Here is a 19,771-nt window from a genome sequence, read left to right as displayed (position 1 = left end):
TTTCCCATATGAGTAAGAGAGTCTTCCAAAACTATTACTATTATGATTGATGTAATTGTTAACCGAGTCGGTTAATGCTGGGATAAAAAAACACATATGTTTTAGTAATGCTAGTGACGTAACTCAAGGGTCCACCACTAAAATATCTCAACTATTGGTTGTTGGTTGATTTTCATGGTCCCCAGATAATTACTTTGGTGATCCCGTAACTTTTTATTCAGCTTGATAATTAAGTTGAGATTTGTGGTTTTAAGTCAAATATCTCAGCAACTATTCAACTGTAATTAAACATGGTGAAGATATCCAGATCACGTAAAGGATGATAACCCATGATGACAGATATATCTAAAAAAAATAGTTTGGAGGAAAATGGCTCTACATTTGGCTGAATTTGCTTGTCACATCGCTTGACACATTCATTCCATAGGAGGAATTGTAATAACTTTAGCAAGGCCCTAACTTAGCCCAGAGTTACAGTACACTACCTGCACATGCTAATGCCCAATCACAGCTGGCTGTGTTTTACAACTTGCAAGACGTGCACACTGTAGGCCATTTAAAAAGAGTGGTGATGGCTTTCCCAGATCCTCCTGATAGCTTCGATATCATCCATCTTTCTCGACACCATAATCATAGTTGTGCGCAGAGGAGCACACTGTACTCTATGGCTCTTGGGAGACTCCAGAGAAATTGCCGAACATCATGAGAGAAGGCAAAATATAGGTTTGACATCATGAAGTGCCCCCTCTATTGGTTGGACCAATATCAGCCTGATATCATTGTGGCCGAAGGTTGATGTTACCTTCCAGTAGTGAATGGAAAACGTTCTTTTGTCTGACGTGGCTTTGCTTACCCGTCCATCCCATAATATTAATTAATTGTTAACCATATTTTTCAGATAAAATTTACATTGTCTCTTTCATGTTGTTTAATAAATGAATACATGACATGCTCTGATGAGAGACTGCATATGGTGTACATGCTATAACTATGAAGCTTTAGAGTTATTTGACCTTCCCTTCTTGCTAGTGTGTCCATTGCGTTAGTTTCTGGCTTCACAGACATATGAAATATGTCAGTTTGTCAAACATACAGAGCACATTTCTTCGTTTTAAATGTCAATACTTTTCATCCCTCGCTGAATTGCCTCGATTCAAAGGTCATGTTGTTTATCAGAGACAACACGCACCTGTGATTCTTTTGGGTGACATTGATGAGTTGGGAGATTGTGTGTGTATGGATTGCTTCCTACTGGTTGAGTGAACATTGATGAAAGCCACGGATGTTTTTTCATAGTGCTGAGTGAGGTCTTTGCTTCAGACGAGAAGAAGCTTTGGCCCATTTTTAAATAAATAAAGACCTCAAACCTCTAGATCTGAAATATTCATCATAGAAATCACTAAGTTACTGGACTGCGTTCCACACTGTTCTGCACCAAGGGAGATGAGCCCGCTTCAGCGCATTTCTTTTATACTCCATTGCTGATTGTGTCGACACGTTTGAATTTTGCCTTTCATTAAAAAAATACAATATTTAGATGGAAAGATTTCTCTGGTGATAGATAGATGGAGAGCAGACTTTTCCTGTGTTTCTTCCTCCATATTTTCCTGTCAACACTCTCCCCGTCATCGCCTTTCATAGACACTATTTTGGTCTCTGGACTTACGTCTCTATCTTCGTAAAAGGAAACTAATACGTGTATAAAACCCTATCGTCGTACGGTTGTGATCTTATGTCGGTGTGTTTAGTGTCTAATGCATACAGAGTTAAAGCTTCAGCTCGGGGGAGAGATTACCACAAGCTCAAACTCACAGGAAGATCACAAGCAGGGGCAAGAACAAGCAAACAAAAACAAAGTCGTCAAATATTTAGTTAACACAGACGTACATTGAACAAGGTCATTGTAGTTAATCAGATTTAAGACGAGAAGCAGGCATTAATATTAATAAACTGACAAGAAGAGTTTACTCTTTATGACTGCGTCACGTTCATAAAAAAAATAATAATCAAAACAATTCACATTTTAGACTTTAAATAAAGTCCATGATGTTCTTGTTATCAGGTTAATTCTGCAGTAATAAGTCTTAACACATTTAACAGCTATTTCTGGAATATTTCGTAATGATAAACATCAACATGCAAACATTCAAAAAGGTAAACCTAATTTACATATTACTGTTGCTATAAATTATACTCCTCGAGTTCAAGTCAAAGTTAAAATTGTTGCTTCATTTATTTTGTTACATTTAACTAAAAGGGTTGTTTTTTTTTAACCGAGAAAAGCCTTTTTTTAAAAAGGTCAACTGTACAAGAATATGGCCTTTTGAACTTGTCTATTTTGTATTTATTTTAATGTTCTTTTGTGTATGTGCAAATATGGCATGAACTCTAGAGACAGTCATGTGCTCATGCGTACTTTATAAAAGTGACGACTGGAGGATTCATAAACACAGAAATGAATAAGAATGACGTTTTATCAGGGCAACAAGAGGGCAACCCTTTCATCAATCACTGGTCTTTTTTTAAATCATGACTAATGAAGTAAACACATTATCTCAAACGCATCGGAGTTGGCGACAGCGGCGCATGCAGCCAAAAGTTTGTGCCAGAGATGAGTGATCACCTTGGCAGAAGAGGAATGTCACAGGAAAAAAGGAGCAAAGAGAGAAAAGATTGCTGATTTATTCTTACCCAAGATCATCCTGTAGATGTCCACCGTCAACTTCTCTTTCACACGTTTTTTTCTTGCTTGACTCTTCTCTCCCTTGATCAGCTTTGCATGTGACTCAAACCTGAAGCATCCACTTCTCTGTCTCTCAAAACTCAGAGTGAGACAAAAAAAACATCCCAACGTCACAACCTTCACTTTGCGTCCCTGCGCTCTGTCTCTTCCGTTCCCCTCATCCACATGAGATGCTTCTTCTTCAGATCTCGACACGCGTCTCTTGCTCAGCCAGCTGTTGCCAGAGGAGGAGCACGGCAGCAGCCCCGACTGCAACACAACATGCACTCAATTTACTGCAAGGAAGCCTGTAATATATTCACTGTTATATATTCACTCCAGCAGGAAGAACACCAGAGAATACAGCTGAGATGGAGCCCTGCCTCCCTGAATGAACCTCTGCACCACAGCCTCTCTCTCTCTCTCTCTCTCTCTCTCTCTCTCTCTCTCTCTCTCTCTCTCTCTCTCTCTCTCTCTCTCTCTCTCTCTCGCCCTCTCTCATATTTTGGGGTTGGGTATAACCTAAAGGCACCTTGCATTCCTGAGCTGCGATTGGCCCAAGGCTTAGCCAATGAGAGCACTCGGTGCGTAGCATTTTCTTGGGGTGTTTGAATGAGGAGGCAGAGTGATAATGCTGCTGTCGATTCTGCTATCCAACTCTATCTGTCACCATTTTTCTGCTGTTTACTATTGACGTTTTTTTCTTCCTTTCGTGTCTCTCCTCGCCCCCTCGTGCCTCTATACTGACGGCATCTGAAACACCTCTGCCCGCCCAAACCTCCCCATATGAGGCTGGATATCTGCTCTGGTCTCCCTTTCTACCTGTTTGTTTGAGGGTTGGGTGTTACAATTTGAGTTCACAATGTAGTTCCCTTTCCACTGTTTGCACGGAGGGGAGAGGGAGGGGCAGACACAAAACAACGATGGAGACTGACAGCTCGAGAGACTCAATGAAGCATTGAAGGAAGGGGAGCAGAGATTGAGGTTAACACAGTCTGACTGAGGATGAAAGTATAAAGACAGGAAATGTGGAGGATGTGATAGAGCAGGAGGATGAAGGAGCATGCAGACAGCTGTTTGACAGGCCGAAAGTGCTGAATGGGCTCAAACACTGAGCTTACTAAGTTAATACTTAATACTTAGCTCAATGTATTCAAAGCTGATCAAAATATTTCCCACAAGATCAGGCGGCATGAAGTGATACTTCTACATAATGCATACTAAATAAATGCAGTGAATCAGATAATGCTGTGTTGTTTAATCTTGTGTGAACCCAGGACAGTGTGTGTGCGTGTGTGTGTGTGTGTGTGTGTGTGTGTGTGTGTGTGTGTGTGTGAGAGAGAGAGAGGAATAAGGTTCCCTCATTAGTTGAGTCGGGCTGAATAATGCAGGCGTGTGTATTGTTGTGGCCAATGGGACAGGTGCTAATGTGGCTGTCTGAGGGTTAAGGGGCAGCCCCAGCATGACTTTAATGGATGTCACCATGGGAAACTGTAATAGGACCACTGGACTCGGGTGACACACCGTTCTGCATGTGTGTCTCTTTAGTGATGTGAGCCTCTAAGATGTTAACTAATTAAAACACTACTTAGAGAAAGAATACTGCGTTTCAGGGGATCTTTTGGGACGTGTTTGCATTACTGGTAACTGAACGTCACAACAGTTTCACAACTGTTGTGACGTGGGCCACAGAATAAAAAAAAAGTGGTGCCACCAGCTGCCATCTGATTTCTGCGGCTCTGAAGGTAATGTTATCAAGGTAAGAATAGGCCTCTGAGCAGAAAGGAACGAGTGGAGGTGTCAAACTATAAAAGTAAAGTGTGTCTTCTGTTTTAGTCAGTTTAGTTCAGTTTTGAATTGAGCTCTTATTGTACAATTGTTTAAAAGACCCATTGGGATATTTCAAAGAAAAGCATAATACGTTCTGATTCATCTTAAAACTTTTTTGGGAAATAGATATTATAATGACATTTTGCAAAGATAATGTGTGTTTTAAAGTACGGACTTGTTTCTGCCTTGCAGGACTACTTTGGACAGTAATTTAATGTATGCTAACGCTGCACCGTGCTCTCTGGGGAACAGTCACCATGTTTAGCAGTAGAGAGTAGAGACAGTAGAGGTAAATTACTTTCCTCTTGTCACTCAAAAATAAATGTTTCATTTGCATAAAAAAGTAAAGATGTAATGGTTCAAGTTTGTATGAGAGTTGTAAGTAGTGCACAGTACTGTAGAGTCAGTAGCCCTGTGTGTGTACGTGCGTGTGTGTGATTATGTGCACGTGACCTCAACCATCCTATCATTCTCTCATTCTGCCCCAGGAGGCCATAAATGTGTCGACAAGCTTGTTGAACTCTAATTTTAGCTTTCAGTCCTGAGGAGTCCTGCCAACATTTAATGAAATCTTCCTTTTGTGTAACACCGTAAAACAGCTTAAAGCATTGTGTTAAATGAGTAACTTGCTGGTTAAAGTGGCCAAACAGGTGACGAGATGAAAGCAACCTGTTACCAAATAACTTACTGCCATTTTCTATCCTGCATGACAAGCATGATTTAGTTTTGCACAATCAATCAAATTATTGTAAAGTATTTCTTTACAAACGGAAAACAATATGTGAACTAAATGTTTTTATGAACTTGTTTGCACTTTGTGGTCAGAGCGTCTGGAGTGTCTCAGGTCTAAACACACCTACTTTGAAAGCAATTTCAAAATCTCAATACAATTTGTCCGTTTAACAGCTGATAAGTTGCAAAGAGGTTCAGCAGTGTGTGCACTGGTTGTTCTGTTAGCTGTTAGCCAAACCACTGGCCAGCAGGCAGTCAAAGGCAGTGGCAGATAAACGGGACAAAGCATGAGTCGTTGGAATCCTCTATTCACACAAATTTTAGTTTTCTGCACAGATTATACACAAAGCAGAAAATAGAAAAACAATTGAACTTGATTGAGAACTGCAGTTTTACGTGAAAGTTTATTCTCAATATTGGAAAAGTCTTGAGGATTGTCTTGCTAGGTTTTCCTGGATCTTTTAACTACGTCAGAGACAGGTGTTACAATCAGTTCTGTTAAACTGAGACTGGACAATTGTTTAAATTTTGCAAAAGAAAAAGCGGAATTACAACTCGACGTTTCACTACAGGTCTTACTGGGTGACATTTCTGTTTCCAGTACGTTTGAATCCTAAGCCAATACAGACATTTCTTGCACTTCATCACACATAGCTCATTATTTCTCCTGTGTCTGCCAAACTCTCCCAGCCTGCTGTGATGCTGATGAAAGAACTATTTGGTCAAGAATGTCAGAAATTGCACAGACAGTGCCCTCTTTATTTAAGCCTAAACTCGTTCTCTCTTTTTCCTCCTTCACCCTCCTTTCTTCCATCATTCCTTCCCTGCATCATACCAATGATGTATGTGGAAGGTCGGGGGTCAGACGGGGGTCTAAGTTCAAACTCTTGTCTGACACTGAGTGCCAAAGTTTGTTAGAGACGGCCCTAACTTTCAAAGAGAGAAACCTTCAAAGCTTTAGGGAAGACTGTCACTCAGTCTTTGTTTCTGCTCAGATTATTGCAATAATGAGGGTATCCTGGCTTATCCACCTCTTGGTTCGTTTTAAGGTGATCAAAGGAAAACGCTCAGAGTTGTGGGTGGTTTTGCATCGTTCAGTAGTCGGTGATAATCTTACCTGAGCCCCACATTGGTCGCCTCTGTTCTTCACAAGGTCCAAAGTTCGGTAGAGAGTCCAAAGTTCAGTGTGTCAGCCAGCATAAAGTAATATAGACAGAGGTCCTCTTGGGGTGGAATTAGTAAAAGTATGCTCACGTTACTGTGAAGAGATAAATAAACTGAGCGACATGAGTGCAGCCCTTGCACCAGTCAGCTGGAGAGCGGAGAGGGAAATGCTCGACATTGGCAACCACATGCCCTCAGTGCATCAAACAGCAGGCGGCTTGATGTTCAGCTTCTTCATCTTCCTCACAGGCTCTTTCTCTTTTCAGATTTCTTTTAATCTATTCTGTTGTTTCTTTGCATTTTCTCTGAGTGTTTTTTCTTCTTCTTCTTCTTCTTCTTCTTCTTCTTCTTCTTCTTCTTCTTCTTCTTCTTCTTCTTCTTCTTCTTCTTCTTCCTGCCGTATTCTCTTTCCAGGGTGCGAAGGAAACAAGTGCACGGAATTCCAGAGGCTAATCCTGCCTCTTAGGACGGTGGAACCTAATATGTGAGGACAACTGTGGGCAGAGAGAGAGAGAGAGAGAGAGAGAGAGAGAGAGAGAGAGAGAGAGAGAGAGAGAGAGAGAGAGAGAGAGAGAGAGTGTGTGTGTGTAAGGAAAAGGAGGGGTACCCAGCGACGGGTGGCAGATCAGACGAATGGAGGACTGGAGTGTGTGTGTTGTTGAGGAGCAGGAGGGTGGCAAGCCGTTGAAGCTTGAGAGACATGAAGGAGAGGAAGCAAATGTTAACATGGCGAAGCAAAAGGAAATATGATTGGCAGATAAAACAAATGGCTTTTAGGCAGATTATTATTCATTTTTTAAATTTTATTTGGAAATGTGTTTCTTTCTCAGATATGTTAAATGGCTCAAATAAACAATAGAAACACATGTGCTTTAATCACACTGGTTCATTGCTGTCAGAGGGGGAAAAGTCACAGTTTTGTGAGTTGATAGCCAGATGAGAAAAATAGTCCTAAAACTGTAATTGCATAAACACACACACACACACACACACACACACACACACACACACACACACACCCACACACACACACACACACACACACACAGTTGAGAGGAACTGCAGAGTTGAGTGATAACGATCTCACTTAGATTGACACCTATTTGCTTACACAGTCATTTGATCTGCGGTTAATATAACAAATATTGCAAGTGCATCTTTAAATAACATGTACCAGGATGGAGGACATTATACACACTGCCCACTATTATAAGACTGAACTTTTCCCTTATTGTAGCTGCTAATAACACATAACCTCGTGACTACCAGACGATAAGTGAGCAAACAGAGTTAATTTAGGAACTTGTTAGTGAAGTGCTTTAAGCTGGTTACAGTAATTTGAGCAAACTGTGAATGGAAATATTTCCCCAATTCTTTATAACAGCCTCCAGATGCAGTTCCTTTTCTACAGTCACACCGCTCAAAGAAAAGCATCAAACATCTAGAGGATTTCTTTTTTTCTACCGTAAGTGGCGTTCTTTGAAACGTTGACCTAAAACAGGCTCATTCTCTTAGTCGCCCATTAAAATCAGTGAAGTGCTGGAATAGCGTGGATGACGAAATTAAAATGTGGATGGCTGTGAGATGAACACAGTCTGACAAAACTCCCAAACATGATACTGTCGGGCTTCTGTGTGCTAGCATGTCAATTCCACTCCACTGCCAGTAAGTGTTAATTCAGATTGGATATCCTAAATGTGCTTGCAGGGGTTGTTTCAGAGAGGCAGGAGAGTATTAGGTGGAGGACCAGAAGGCCGAAGCTTGAGGTGAGACTGACGCATGGCGAAATATCGAGTAAATGTCAGCCTAATTCTGATATGCTAAAAGTCCTGTGAAGAAGAGGGCCGCTCTGCTCTGCCTTCTGCGATTTTCAACTTATCTTAGAGAATATGAATAAATGGGGGTTAAGTACAGGCCATTAAAGCTATATGAACATCTTAATGGCTTTCAGCGGGATGTTTGAAGTGCTCTTTTGTAAATGAAAGAAAAGAAAAATCTTGTTTAAATGTGTGTAATGTTCGCAGTAAAAGCAGTAATAGCACACTTCTGAGAGAGAGATGCCCATGTAAACTCATAACCTCGTCTAATTTGAGGCCGACACCTTCACTTTTATTTAATTTGCATATTATGGGCACACACACACACACACACACACACACACACACACACACACACAGTCTATGGCATTATGCCACGTAGGGGTTAGGTTAAGGGACAGTAGTGAAGGACAGCAAACTGGAGCAGTAAGCACATATCACCAGGGCGATACAGTTACACACACACACACACACACACACACACACACACACACACACACACACACACACACACACGCACACACACACACTGACTCTTTTCCCTAACCATTCTCTTTCCCTCTCCCTCTCCCTGTCTCTGTCTCTCTCTGTCTCTCTGTCTCTCTCTCTCTCTGTCTCTCTCTCTCTCTCTCTCTCTCTCTCTCTCTCTCTCTCTCTCTCTCTCTCTATCTCTCTCCCTCTCTCTCTCTTTCTCTTTCTGCAATAACGTTGTTACAAGAACACTCACCATTACATCCAGAGAAATGCAGGCCGTTGCTTTCCACTTCCTCTGATCTTTAAATAGCTCATCAATGTTTAAGTGTTCTCCCATCTCCTCGACATGTGGCGCATGTTTGTGCGACGTAACATCTCCTTCAACGAGCTAATTAAACTACGATAGGCCGTAACAATGCAGTCACACTTTTTTACGATGATAAACATCACTCATTTTGTGTCTGTATGAGAAGTATTCAAATAATTTAAGTAAAAAAAGTCATATGAGAATGTCAAGTCAAATAAAAGTATTATATTCATAATCTTGTAGCATTAGTAAATGTTATTTCACATTATTTGAGCCAGTGGGGCTCACACACTGGAACTTCTGACACGAGAACATGTTCATGTGTTTTGCAAGTTAAATTAATATTAAACAACTATGAGAGAAATAGTGTAAAAGCATAAGTGGAGTAGTGGAGTTGAAGTATTTAAAGAAAGAGCAAAGTATAACTACCACACATTTATACTAAATATATATTATAGTATATAGATATTTTGTTTTTCTTGTAGACACATTAACTTGTCTATTACAGTAACATCTTGGATGTTTGTGATATGACATCTTGTTTTACTGATGCCGTCTTTGACTGTACAGATGTGTCTTTTCATATTTCAACACTTTATTTTATGATGCAACTGATAGAGTTTTGTGTTTGACTCTAGATTTTGCAGTATAACCCACCTACATCAAAATTACTTGTCTCATTATCTATAAAGGCATCATCACAAAAATAAATCAAAATTAAATTGATCAAACAATAATATTTACCCCAAATAAAGGTTTTATTTAAATAGAGCCACTAGTGTTGTATTCCAACATTGTTTTTAGCTTATTTTCGTCCCACTTCGCTAGCAGTCCTGGAGAGCACTGTGTGCTTTGGTTCTTAGTTGTTTTCCACCTCAAGGATAAAAGCACCGACCACATCCCTCTTCCCTATTAGCCCTTGCTCTTCAGTGCCGCCTTTGAAGATTTAATCAGTCAGATTTCCTTGATTAATCCCTTTTCATGTCCTTTCACGGTAAATAATAACAGAGTTTTATATGATCGCTAGCTGGATAGAGAGGACAGCATGCAGATTCCTGATTGAACCGAGTCCCCAGGTACCTTCATTAGCCTGATTATTCTGATCCAAACACTCTCCATCAACCAGTTTACATGTAAATAGGTTAATTTTATTCCCGCTCCTCACTCTGCCGGCACGCTGTGTTTAGCAGATGACATTTCGTCTCATGTTGTTTTGTTTTATTCCGTCTCTATCCACCTTGTGCAAAGTTTAAACACAGGATTAGATTTTAAACTGATAACTGACTTTAAATCACTCATGAAGTTCAGGAAAGCCAACTCGTGAGAGGTCGCGTCTCTCTTTTCCCACAATAGTATTTCCAGAAGGCCTCATTGGGGCTTCAAAGTTACAGCAGGTTGTCTAGTAGGGACACCTAGTGGCCAAATACTCATCTCTCACCCAACTGATGATTATATTTCAGAAAAGGCTTTTACCACTTGGTGGCAGTGTTATTCTACTCTCCTCATTTCTAGTTACTAACATGTGCAACAAGATAGCCAAAGCTCTCCTCATGGGCGTAAACAGGCTACAGGATATACTACCTTTTTCATCAATTTCCTTTGAATTAAATTACTTTTATTGGTCCCTGAGTAAGTGTTTAGCGCACTCGGATGCTTTGTTGTGGACTACGAGCGCGATAGCGGCATATTGTTGCGCTGCATAGGAGATGATGAGCTGCTGCCCCGACTGCCCCTCTCCCTTCAGGATTAGTGAGTTAATGCAACCATTCAGACACTGAGCTCCGATCAGCTGCTTAATACTGTTTTATCCCAAATAAGGCAGCCATGCACGCACAATGTTTTCTGTGTGTCTCACAGACACATGCTGCACATGCATACAAATGCATACACTGACAAAATCCAACACATACACTGGATGTATATTATAGTATTTATTTGACTGGAGCTACAGATAATAATCAGGTCCTAGGAAGTAATGCTTTGTTTTATTTGTTTATCTTTTCAAATGTTCTTGAACACTTAATAGGGATAGGAAAAATATAAACTCCTTTAAAAGCAGCTCATTTCAACCAAAGTAACTATTAATATATTATTGAAAATTATTCTCTATAAATCTTGAGTCATACGTGCAGATGTACACAATGTTAACATTTGTGTCAGATGACTAAAATACTTTGTCTTTATTTTTACTTCTGTATGATTATCACCAAAATACCAGGAAACTAGAATTTGTTTAGTAAATTCATTGCTTGATGAAAAATAGATATTAATAGAAATAAGATATTATTTTTTTCCCTATAACCTGCAGGGATGTGCCTTGCTGAGATTGAAAATGGCTTCTCCAGAAGTGAGATAGTATGAAACGTTGCTGCTGCCATCCAGGACTCATTTAGATCATCTTGAGTCACAGGCAGAGGGGTCAAGGGTCAAAAAGGACGAATTCAGCCCTTTGGTTGTCTTGGGTGAAAAAGTGGCCTTTTGAAATGACAAATCTTCCAACCCCAATAAAACATTGGTCTATCAACAGTCTATCATCTATCATGTGGATAAATAAGCAATGTCCCACACATCAAGGAACAGACGTCGGGTCGGAGGATAGTCTGTGCCTCTAAAGAGCAGAGAGATGCCCTGTTTTTGTTGTTCATCTTGCCCCAAGTTAGGCCTATAGCTCCCCGAGTAGTGCAAATGCACTACAAACACACACACAGGCTTATACTAATCCTTGTGAAAACAAAGTGATATATTTCTCCCAGCGCAGGTCAAGCGTGGGATGTTCGTCAGCATGTTTATCAGGATTATGAACATTTCATCCATAATATAACCTCTAACATCATACTTACCAAGCACTCACTGTTCTAAATGGAAAGCTCTGGTGAACAGTGTTCAGAAATAAACCCGGAAGATGAGTTGACCAGTAATAAGATGATTCAACTGGCGACCATGACTCTTTCAGACCATTCCCACAAGTGAGCCGTGACCCAGTGTGACCTTGTGACCCCCTCTAACTGACCTCTCAGTGGGTGGTCCTCACACTGACCAGCCTGGACCATGAATCAACAGAAGTGGCTGCTCTTAGATCAGATCTTTGTTGTTTTCTTCATTGTCGTCTCCACTATGACAGTTACCGATATTTTTCTACTCAGTCAATTGATCTATAATTTTATCTTTTCAACCTGTTATCACTTTATGTTTTACTATTACTTTACAATCATCCAATGTAGTCCCCATAAAAAAGGAAAGTCAGGTATCTCCAACCAAATAAAGATTCATTGCGATACAGTTTTACACTTTTTTATGTTCCCGAACGTATGTGCATATATGAAAGGTCAACGGTATAAATGTACAGACATGTGTTTGTTACATATATGAGTGTTAAGTTGTGGTCTGAGTGGATGTCAGGACAGGATTATGCCATCCCTGTGTCAGTGAAGAAGAACGGCTGCCTGGCCGGGCAGCCATGTTAATCATAAATCTTTATCTTACAATCCTGTCTCGCACATCCGTCCTTTCATTAAAAGACGGCCAAAGGATTAGTGACGCTAAACCACAGAGATCAGGGGAGAAAAATGAGAAACAAAGTCGCTCGCTCTGGTGATGCTGAATTTATTTTGGTTGTATGAAACAAATATAAGTCTGTCTGTCTGTCTGTTTATCTATCTATCTATCTATCTATCTATCTATCTATCTATCTATCTATCTATCTATCTATCTATCTATCTATCTATCTATCTATCTATCTATCTATCTATCTATCTATCTATCTATCTATCTATTTATCTATCTATCTATCTATCTATCTATCTATCTATTTATCTATCTATCTATCTATCTATCTATCTATCTATCTATCTATCTATCTATCTATCTATCTATTTATCTATCTATCTATCTATCTATCTATCTATCTATCTATTTCTCCGACAAAAAGTAAACACAACACATTTTGACTTTGACTTTTAAAATATTTTAATAACATCAAATTTTCCAAATGACGTCAAAAATGAAAAAGACAACAAAAAAAAATACATTTCATCCAATGCAAATTTGTTAAAAATTAAACATACATTTTTATAATATTAACCTGAGAATTTCATTTTTGCTTCTGTAGACAACAGCTTCCAAAGATATCCACATAGAGTAAGGAAAACATGACATACTGTAATAAACAAAGAAAATGACACAAAAGGAATATAAGAGATACACTATCAGTCTAAGTAACAAACAAAGAGAGGCCATGGCCACATATATGTACAAAAGGACAACCAGACACACACATGCACATCATAACAACGTCCATATACATTGTATTAAATTAGAGAATAAATAAAAAATACCTTTAATTTATGTAGAATATCTGACGTTACCAAAGCTAAATCAGAAGTGCTTGTGTCACAGTAGCAGGACATCAAATGGCCAAAGCAACATTTCCTGTTAGTACCTGAAAAATATTTGGTAATCAGTGTCTTAAAAAAATGTTGAAGTCAAGTGTTTACAAATTGTTTTAACATTGTTCATTAGTGCTAGTCTATGTGCACACATGTAAACAAACCATTTTTACTCTACAGTTCCTCTATTAGCGGACTGTCTACTGGGGGAGACGATCCTTCAGTCAGTCAGTGTTCATGAAGAACCAAAGAGTGAAGACGGGCAGTCCGGTGGAACGGACGGGGAAAACAGAGTCCTAGTCTCTGTACACTGAGGTTATCTGTCGGGGGGGCATGTGCTGTGGATGGTAGGAGTCATAAGGCCCCTCCAAGTGTCCGTTATAGACCGTCTGAGTCTGATACAGGCCCTGGTCCACAGGGGAGGGAGAGTAGTGGTGAGAAGGTGGGTAGTGGGGCGAAGGCTCCTGTTTGGGCATCAGGTTACTGCTGATGCTCAGAGGTGGTGTAGGGGGGCCGTCGTACGGAGGGGTCCCCACTCCTCCGGCATTATACTCATTCGGCGAGTGATTCTCATACACTCCTCCTTTTATGGCCCTCAGGTGAAGCAGGTGAGCAGAGTCAAATGTGCCATACGGCGGACTTGGCAGTCCCGGAGAGGAGTAGCTCACCACGCCACCGAGAGGAGCAGGTGCTGCCCGGACTCTGTGTCTGTCCTCGGGTCTCACCCCGGCAGCAGAGGCTGGTCCCAGCTGCAAGCAGCCGGCCACCAGGTTGCTGGTTGGCTGTGAGAGGCCCTTACACAGAGTCTCCATGAAGGCCCTGCTCTCTGTGGAGAGGCCCCCCTCCAGGGCCTCGGAAAGAGCGCAGATGTAGTTGCGGGCCAGCCGTAACGTCTCAATCTTAGACAGTTTCTGTGTTTTGGAGTGACATGGCATGATGATGCGCAAGCTCTCCAGTGCATCATTTAGGCCGTGCATACGCGAGCGCTCTCTTGCATTAGCCTTCACACGTCTCGCACGGAATCGCTCCTGCCGGGCCTTTGTCATTCGCTTTTTCTTGGGTCCGCGTCGTTTGGACTCGTTTTCATCCTCCTGTCCCTCCTCCTCGTCCTCCTCGTCCTCCTGTGCATCCTCACTCCCCATCGCCCCGTCCTGTTGCTCTCCATCTGCTCTGTAGCAGTGTGATGAGACGGATGCATCTCCATCAGGTGAGCTCATGTCCCCATCCATCCACTGCAGAGGGCTGACGGGCTCCTCCCCCTCGCCTTGTCTCACATATGGTTTGATCATCATGGTTCTCTGAAAACAACACAACATCTTGATCAAACACATGTGCTGTGCAAACGAAAAAATATTTTCAGCACTTACAACGTACTTTTACTCCGTTTGGACAAAAACCTGCAAACTCTTGATGCTGTCTATGACTGTTATGGGCAGTAATGATACTAAAATAAAGTGGAAAACTACCACAATGTCGGGTTAACAGCTCATGATGGTTAGTTTTTAGGATGCTGTACATAAATCACATGACTCAATAGTTTATCTTCCGTGGCTTGTTTGTGATAAAGAATTATGACAAAGCAAAGGATCAGGACTAGAGCTACAGCTGAGAACACTAAGGTCAAGTCCTAATTACTTTTTTTCTGGGAATTAGATTGTTTGTTGTTGTTGTTGTTCTTGAAAGAAACAGGATATTCACAAACAATTTAAACATATATACATGGTGGGTATTTCAGTATTGTAAGACTAGAGTTTAAATTTGATCACAGAAAATATAGTTCAGAGGAATTGAAATCTATAAAAATTGAAATAACAGGAACGTATAGTTCTTATTTTGGGTGTCAATCACATTTGTATGCATCAGCATCTGGGACTTTAGTATTTCTAAAGTTCTGGCTACGAGCCTGTAAATGATTTAACCTGGAGCCTGCAGTGAGTACAACATGTCATCCATCAATGATGAATATAAGATATAATAACTGTAATATAAGTATTTTGTAAACCGTGACTCTCAGCAGTCCTCAAACTGTTTCAGCACCGGACAGTTCCCTCTAGTCGCGCGCTTCTCCGACACATGCTGAGTGATCGATTGACACATGAACGCGCAGGTTGATTTAAACTACTGTACCTGTGAGTGATGCCTCTTTGTATTTTTATACATACATTATATGTTCTTACCCCCCCCCCCCTCCCCCCCTCTCCTCTGCTCCCCCTCTCAGGGTAATCCCGGTCAACTTGTGAACTGATAATGCCCCAAGCGAGATAAAGTCACTTACAGGACTTCAATCTGGGGCATCGCAGGATTTTCTCTGTGGATGAAGCGACGACCATGGGATTAAATGAAACATCGACGTTCCCAGATCAGTGACAGACGACTCAGATTGAATCGAAATCAGACAGAAATAATAATGCCTCGCCTCAAAATTGCGTGTATGAACTGCTATTTGCTAAATGTTGACTAAAGCAGATACGAATAAAGCTTTTCTACGTATTTTTCAATTTATTTCACCCGTTGCCTGTTGACTTGTGATGTTTTAGTTGACAATCCAGTGACATCCTGTCAAAACTGAAAAAAATAGCTGATGCGATTGAAAACACAAAAACCTATAAACTCCTACAGGCTATATAAATTCCTTAAATAGTTTGGTAAAACCTCTTACCCGTGTTGATGTGTCCAGGGACCTCCTCAGGAAGTTGTCAGATGATCTGTTTGTTTCACAGTTTGGTTTCTCTGTCTACAGTCGAACAGCAGTGAAGTGTCTGTGTGTGTCTCCCGGTGCAGAGCTGTCCCATAGACTGTCAGTGTGGGTCACTCTGCGGGGGCTCTGCTTTTAACCTCCACGGTAAAGCTCCGCCTCTCTCCCCCATCCAATTTATGTTGACGCGCTTGAGCTCGCGCGTGGCCGGCCCGTGACTCGCCGCCTCGCGCGCGCGGGTGCGTGTGCGTGCGTGCGTGCGTGTGTGTGTGTGTGTGTGTGTGTGTGTGTGTGTGTGTGTGTGTGTGTGTGTGTGTGTGTGTGTGTGTGTGTGTGTGTGGAGGGTCAGGGAGATGTGCATTAGCTCACTGAAACTCTCCAGACAAACTGGAGAGGCCCAGGCCTTTGTTGCTCTGAGGGCGGCCGCCAAATCCGCAGCACGTTTGCATTGAGCGGAGGAGAGACGCGCGCGCAGTCGGCTGAGCCTAACTGTATGTGACAGCTTGAAGTTGCGTGTGAGCAGGTGTTTGCTCCATCCCCTCTTCCAGCCATATCCATCCCGCTGCACTGCGGAGACAGGCTGTTGAACAAGTTCATCTCACCCAAGAGAAAGCTCAGACCAGACGGGGTAAGTTTGGTCACATGAGGTGTGCAGCTACAGCAAAGTGTCTCTGGGACTTATTAATAGCCTCTTCTCTCTGCAGTATGTAGGTCCATGCTTTAAATCCCCAAAACCGATATGGAATGTTATAGGACTTCTAGCACTGCACATACCTTACATGAGTTATGAAATACACTACAATAGCCACTACAATAAAAGTAATGTACATGCAATTTGCACTGTAATACTGTTGTATTATTATGGATTATTAATTATTGCACAAAATGCAAAAGCATTGTATATACTTTTAAGGTATATGTCAAATCTAAATCTGCATAATAACTGTAAATAATGGTGCTGGAACTATAAATGGTGAAGAATATTTTTTGGGTAAAAAGTAGAAGAACAATGTGAGTACTCAACTTAAAATAGTACTCCAGCAATTATCATTTCAGTCCTACAATAATGGCATTGCTGTCCTAATGTCAGTGTAGGTATACATCAATTTAAAGTATTTAATTTGATGTGGCAGATGTATCAACTCTTTTTTTTACACATGGTTCTTCCTTTTCAAAAGCTGGCACCTTCCCAAAATATAACTCGAGCATGTGAGTGTCATAGCGCCAATACTTCCTCAAGCAGAAATGAGGAGTATGCCGGTTATATCATTTTTTGCTAACTCCACACCCCCGAATTGTTTCATGTTTCAATCATAAAGTCTTTTGGGACGGCTGGAGTTCAGGGGGATGAATGGTCGTCCCGTCATCACAAGATAGCCAGTTCGATCTCCAGTTCCCCCCATAGTTCACATGTCGATGTGTCCATGAGCAAGACACCTCACCCCTAGTTGCTTCCTGTGCGCCTCACAGGTTAGCCCACTGCTCTTAACCAAGGATGGGTCAAATGCAGAGAAGAATTCCCCCAAGCGGATAAAAAAAAAGGATGACACTGTTTTCTTCCACAACTGACGCTGAAGTGACATCATGAAGTCCATTTATCAGACATGACACCGCTTCCTCTGCAGCCACTTTATTTTATATAAGTAATACCCCCTCAGACTTGTAAATACACTTTCATGTGTTTCTCCTTTTTGAAGTATAGCACTTGGGTAAAAGTGTAGTTTTCAAAATGCTAAAAGATGAATAATCGTAACAACAAAGTTATCATTACTGTATGTTATGATGTATGTTTACATTTACACATTACGAGTTAAAATCATCATTATATTCTACATAAAATGCCAAAAGTACCAAAAGTTGATTTGTCAAAGGCTTTAAAGGCATATCAGAGAAGTTAATTTCACACAGACACATCCATTATATCTGAGGCTTTGCATTGACCGATAAATTCAATGTTTGTGGGGTGTTGTAACATCCAGGAGGGGCCTAAACAACCAGTAAAAGATTTAATATGCAAAATAGTCTTATGTGGTGGCTTGCAGTGAGTTTTTACTTACTTACGTGTAAGTACTTTGCAGTATGGTGTTAACCTTTTTTAATCTCTGCTTATTATTTCTAGGTTGACCTGCTGCCGTTTTGTTTGTGCTTGTGGTTTTGTTTGTGCTAGTTGTTTTGCTTTGGTTGGATGTTTAGAGTTCACCTGTTTTGTTTTGCTTTCGCCTGTTTCTTTGACTTTAATCATTTCACCTGTTTAGCCTTTTTGCCTTAGTCTGTTTGGCTTTAGTTTGTGGTGTTTACCTATTTGTTGTGATTTTGTTCTGCATGTTTTAGAGTTTATATTAACTACTGTAATAAATTTCTCATTTATGCTGTGAAACGCGTCTCTGGTCCATATCAGTACTGAATCTGTGTGTCTTTAAACAAACTAGATATTAGGGTTGTTAGACTTTTATTTCTTGGGGTGCAAGTCCCCAGGTGGCGTTGTTGGTGTCCTTTATATTCCTTTCATTCCCCTAAGACTCCGTCACACTTAGTTTACTTGTTGCGCTACAACCAAAAAGCTTATGTCAGTGGACAATTCAACTGTGACCCATTTCATTTGCCTAAAATTATCAACTTTAGGTTGGAGATTTGGCATGTACACAAACTAATTAAAGTGTAAGGATAAATCAAATAGTAAACTACAATTTTGGTCTTAATTTGTCTGAACCACACAGAAGTTCTGTGACGAACACATGAGCAACAACCGGATATCTTGTTGACCCTCATCATTGCTGACCAGGGAACAGGGAGATCATTTGCATGATTTAGAAACAGAGCACCTTATGCTCAAGCAGAGAGGCTTGAGTTAGGTTACAAGGTAATCTGCATGCCCAGTGTGCTTCTCATTCTCCGCTCATTCCCAGGCCGACCACCTTCCCCACGGCTCCTCCCCGTGGGTCTCTGCTTTTCCTATTCCACACCTGCAGCCTGAAATGGGAATAGTGGAGTCTGGCCTCTGGCATCCCAAGAGTGGGACTAGCAGGGGAATATGATAGCTGAGGCCCAGTGTCCCCATTGCACACACTCATAACACTGATTCTAAAAGAAATTATAATTTGGATTATATTTTTGGATTAGGGGTTTGCATTCCAACTTGCAACATCTGTCATGACAAAACTGGTCTTTCACCTTCATGTTTCTTTTTGGTTTGTCCCACTTACTCTATATATTAGTCTTCATCTTCCACAAGTGGTGCTCAAGTGTAATACTGTATGTATGCCATACTGTCCCCAGCTCCCTCAGTGCTGACCTCACACGATGAAGCTCTGCTGCAGATGGCCTGCTCTTAAACATATCTCTTGTTTTAACAGTCTGTGGCTCAGATGCTCATCCATCCTCCACTGGCTGCTCAGCTCACTCAGCATGTTCTCATTGCTCAGAGGACACTGCCTCACCTTAACAAGGTATGTTCGTGAGATGGGAATTGAGTTTATTCTAATCATAATATGGACAGATAAAACTTCACTCCAGTACACACACAAACATGACCTTCCCATGAATCCCCATGTGTATCTGTTTTTGACAGCGGGGGAAAGTGGGTTTTGTCCATCTGTCATACTGGAAGTCCTCTGAGAGATGCCAACGTCACAGCATGAGTGAGTG

General features: G+C 41.1%; 2 protein-coding genes across 3 annotated transcripts in view; both read right to left on the bottom strand.

Annotated features, from left to right (window-relative positions):
- The window catches only part of LOC137796889 (zinc finger protein 385A-like), a 29,541-nt gene extending 22,635 nt beyond the window's left edge, over nucleotides 1-6,906 (bottom strand). Inside the window, exons 1-2 of one of the 2 annotated variants that reach the window (XM_068595115.1) lie at nucleotides 6,402-6,906; nucleotides 2,692-2,992 (exon numbers count right to left, since the gene is read on the bottom strand). In XM_068595115.1, coding sequence (XP_068451216.1) covers nucleotides 2,692-2,701 — 10 coding nt within the window. In that variant the 5' untranslated portion in view covers nucleotides 2,702-2,992; nucleotides 6,402-6,906. The remainder of the gene's footprint in view (nucleotides 1-2,691; nucleotides 2,993-6,401) is intronic. The other variant, XM_068595114.1, reaches the window with a different exon arrangement.
- A 6,821-nt stretch (nucleotides 6,907-13,727) lies between these two features.
- Nucleotides 13,728-14,723, bottom strand: LOC137796790 (neurogenic differentiation factor 4-like). Its single transcript, XM_068594913.1, has one exon. It carries the CDS (start codon nucleotides 14,721-14,723, stop codon nucleotides 13,728-13,730), a length of 996 nt encoding a protein of 331 aa, XP_068451014.1.
- Between the last annotated feature and the right edge of the window lie 5,048 nt (nucleotides 14,724-19,771).

The sequence above is a fragment of the Clinocottus analis genome, unplaced genomic scaffold, assembly GCF_023055335.1.
Source record: "Clinocottus analis isolate CAN_PGR_092001 unplaced genomic scaffold, fCliAna1.0.p SCAF_3, whole genome shotgun sequence".
Lineage (NCBI taxonomy): Eukaryota > Metazoa > Chordata > Actinopteri > Perciformes > Cottidae > Clinocottus > Clinocottus analis.
This window is presented reverse-complemented; position numbering and strand designations above follow the sequence as displayed.

Coding starts and splice junctions, on each gene's coding strand:
- LOC137796790 (XM_068594913.1), bottom strand. CDS start 14,723: ATGATGATCAAACCATATGTGAGACAAGGCGAGGGGGAGGAGCCCGTC.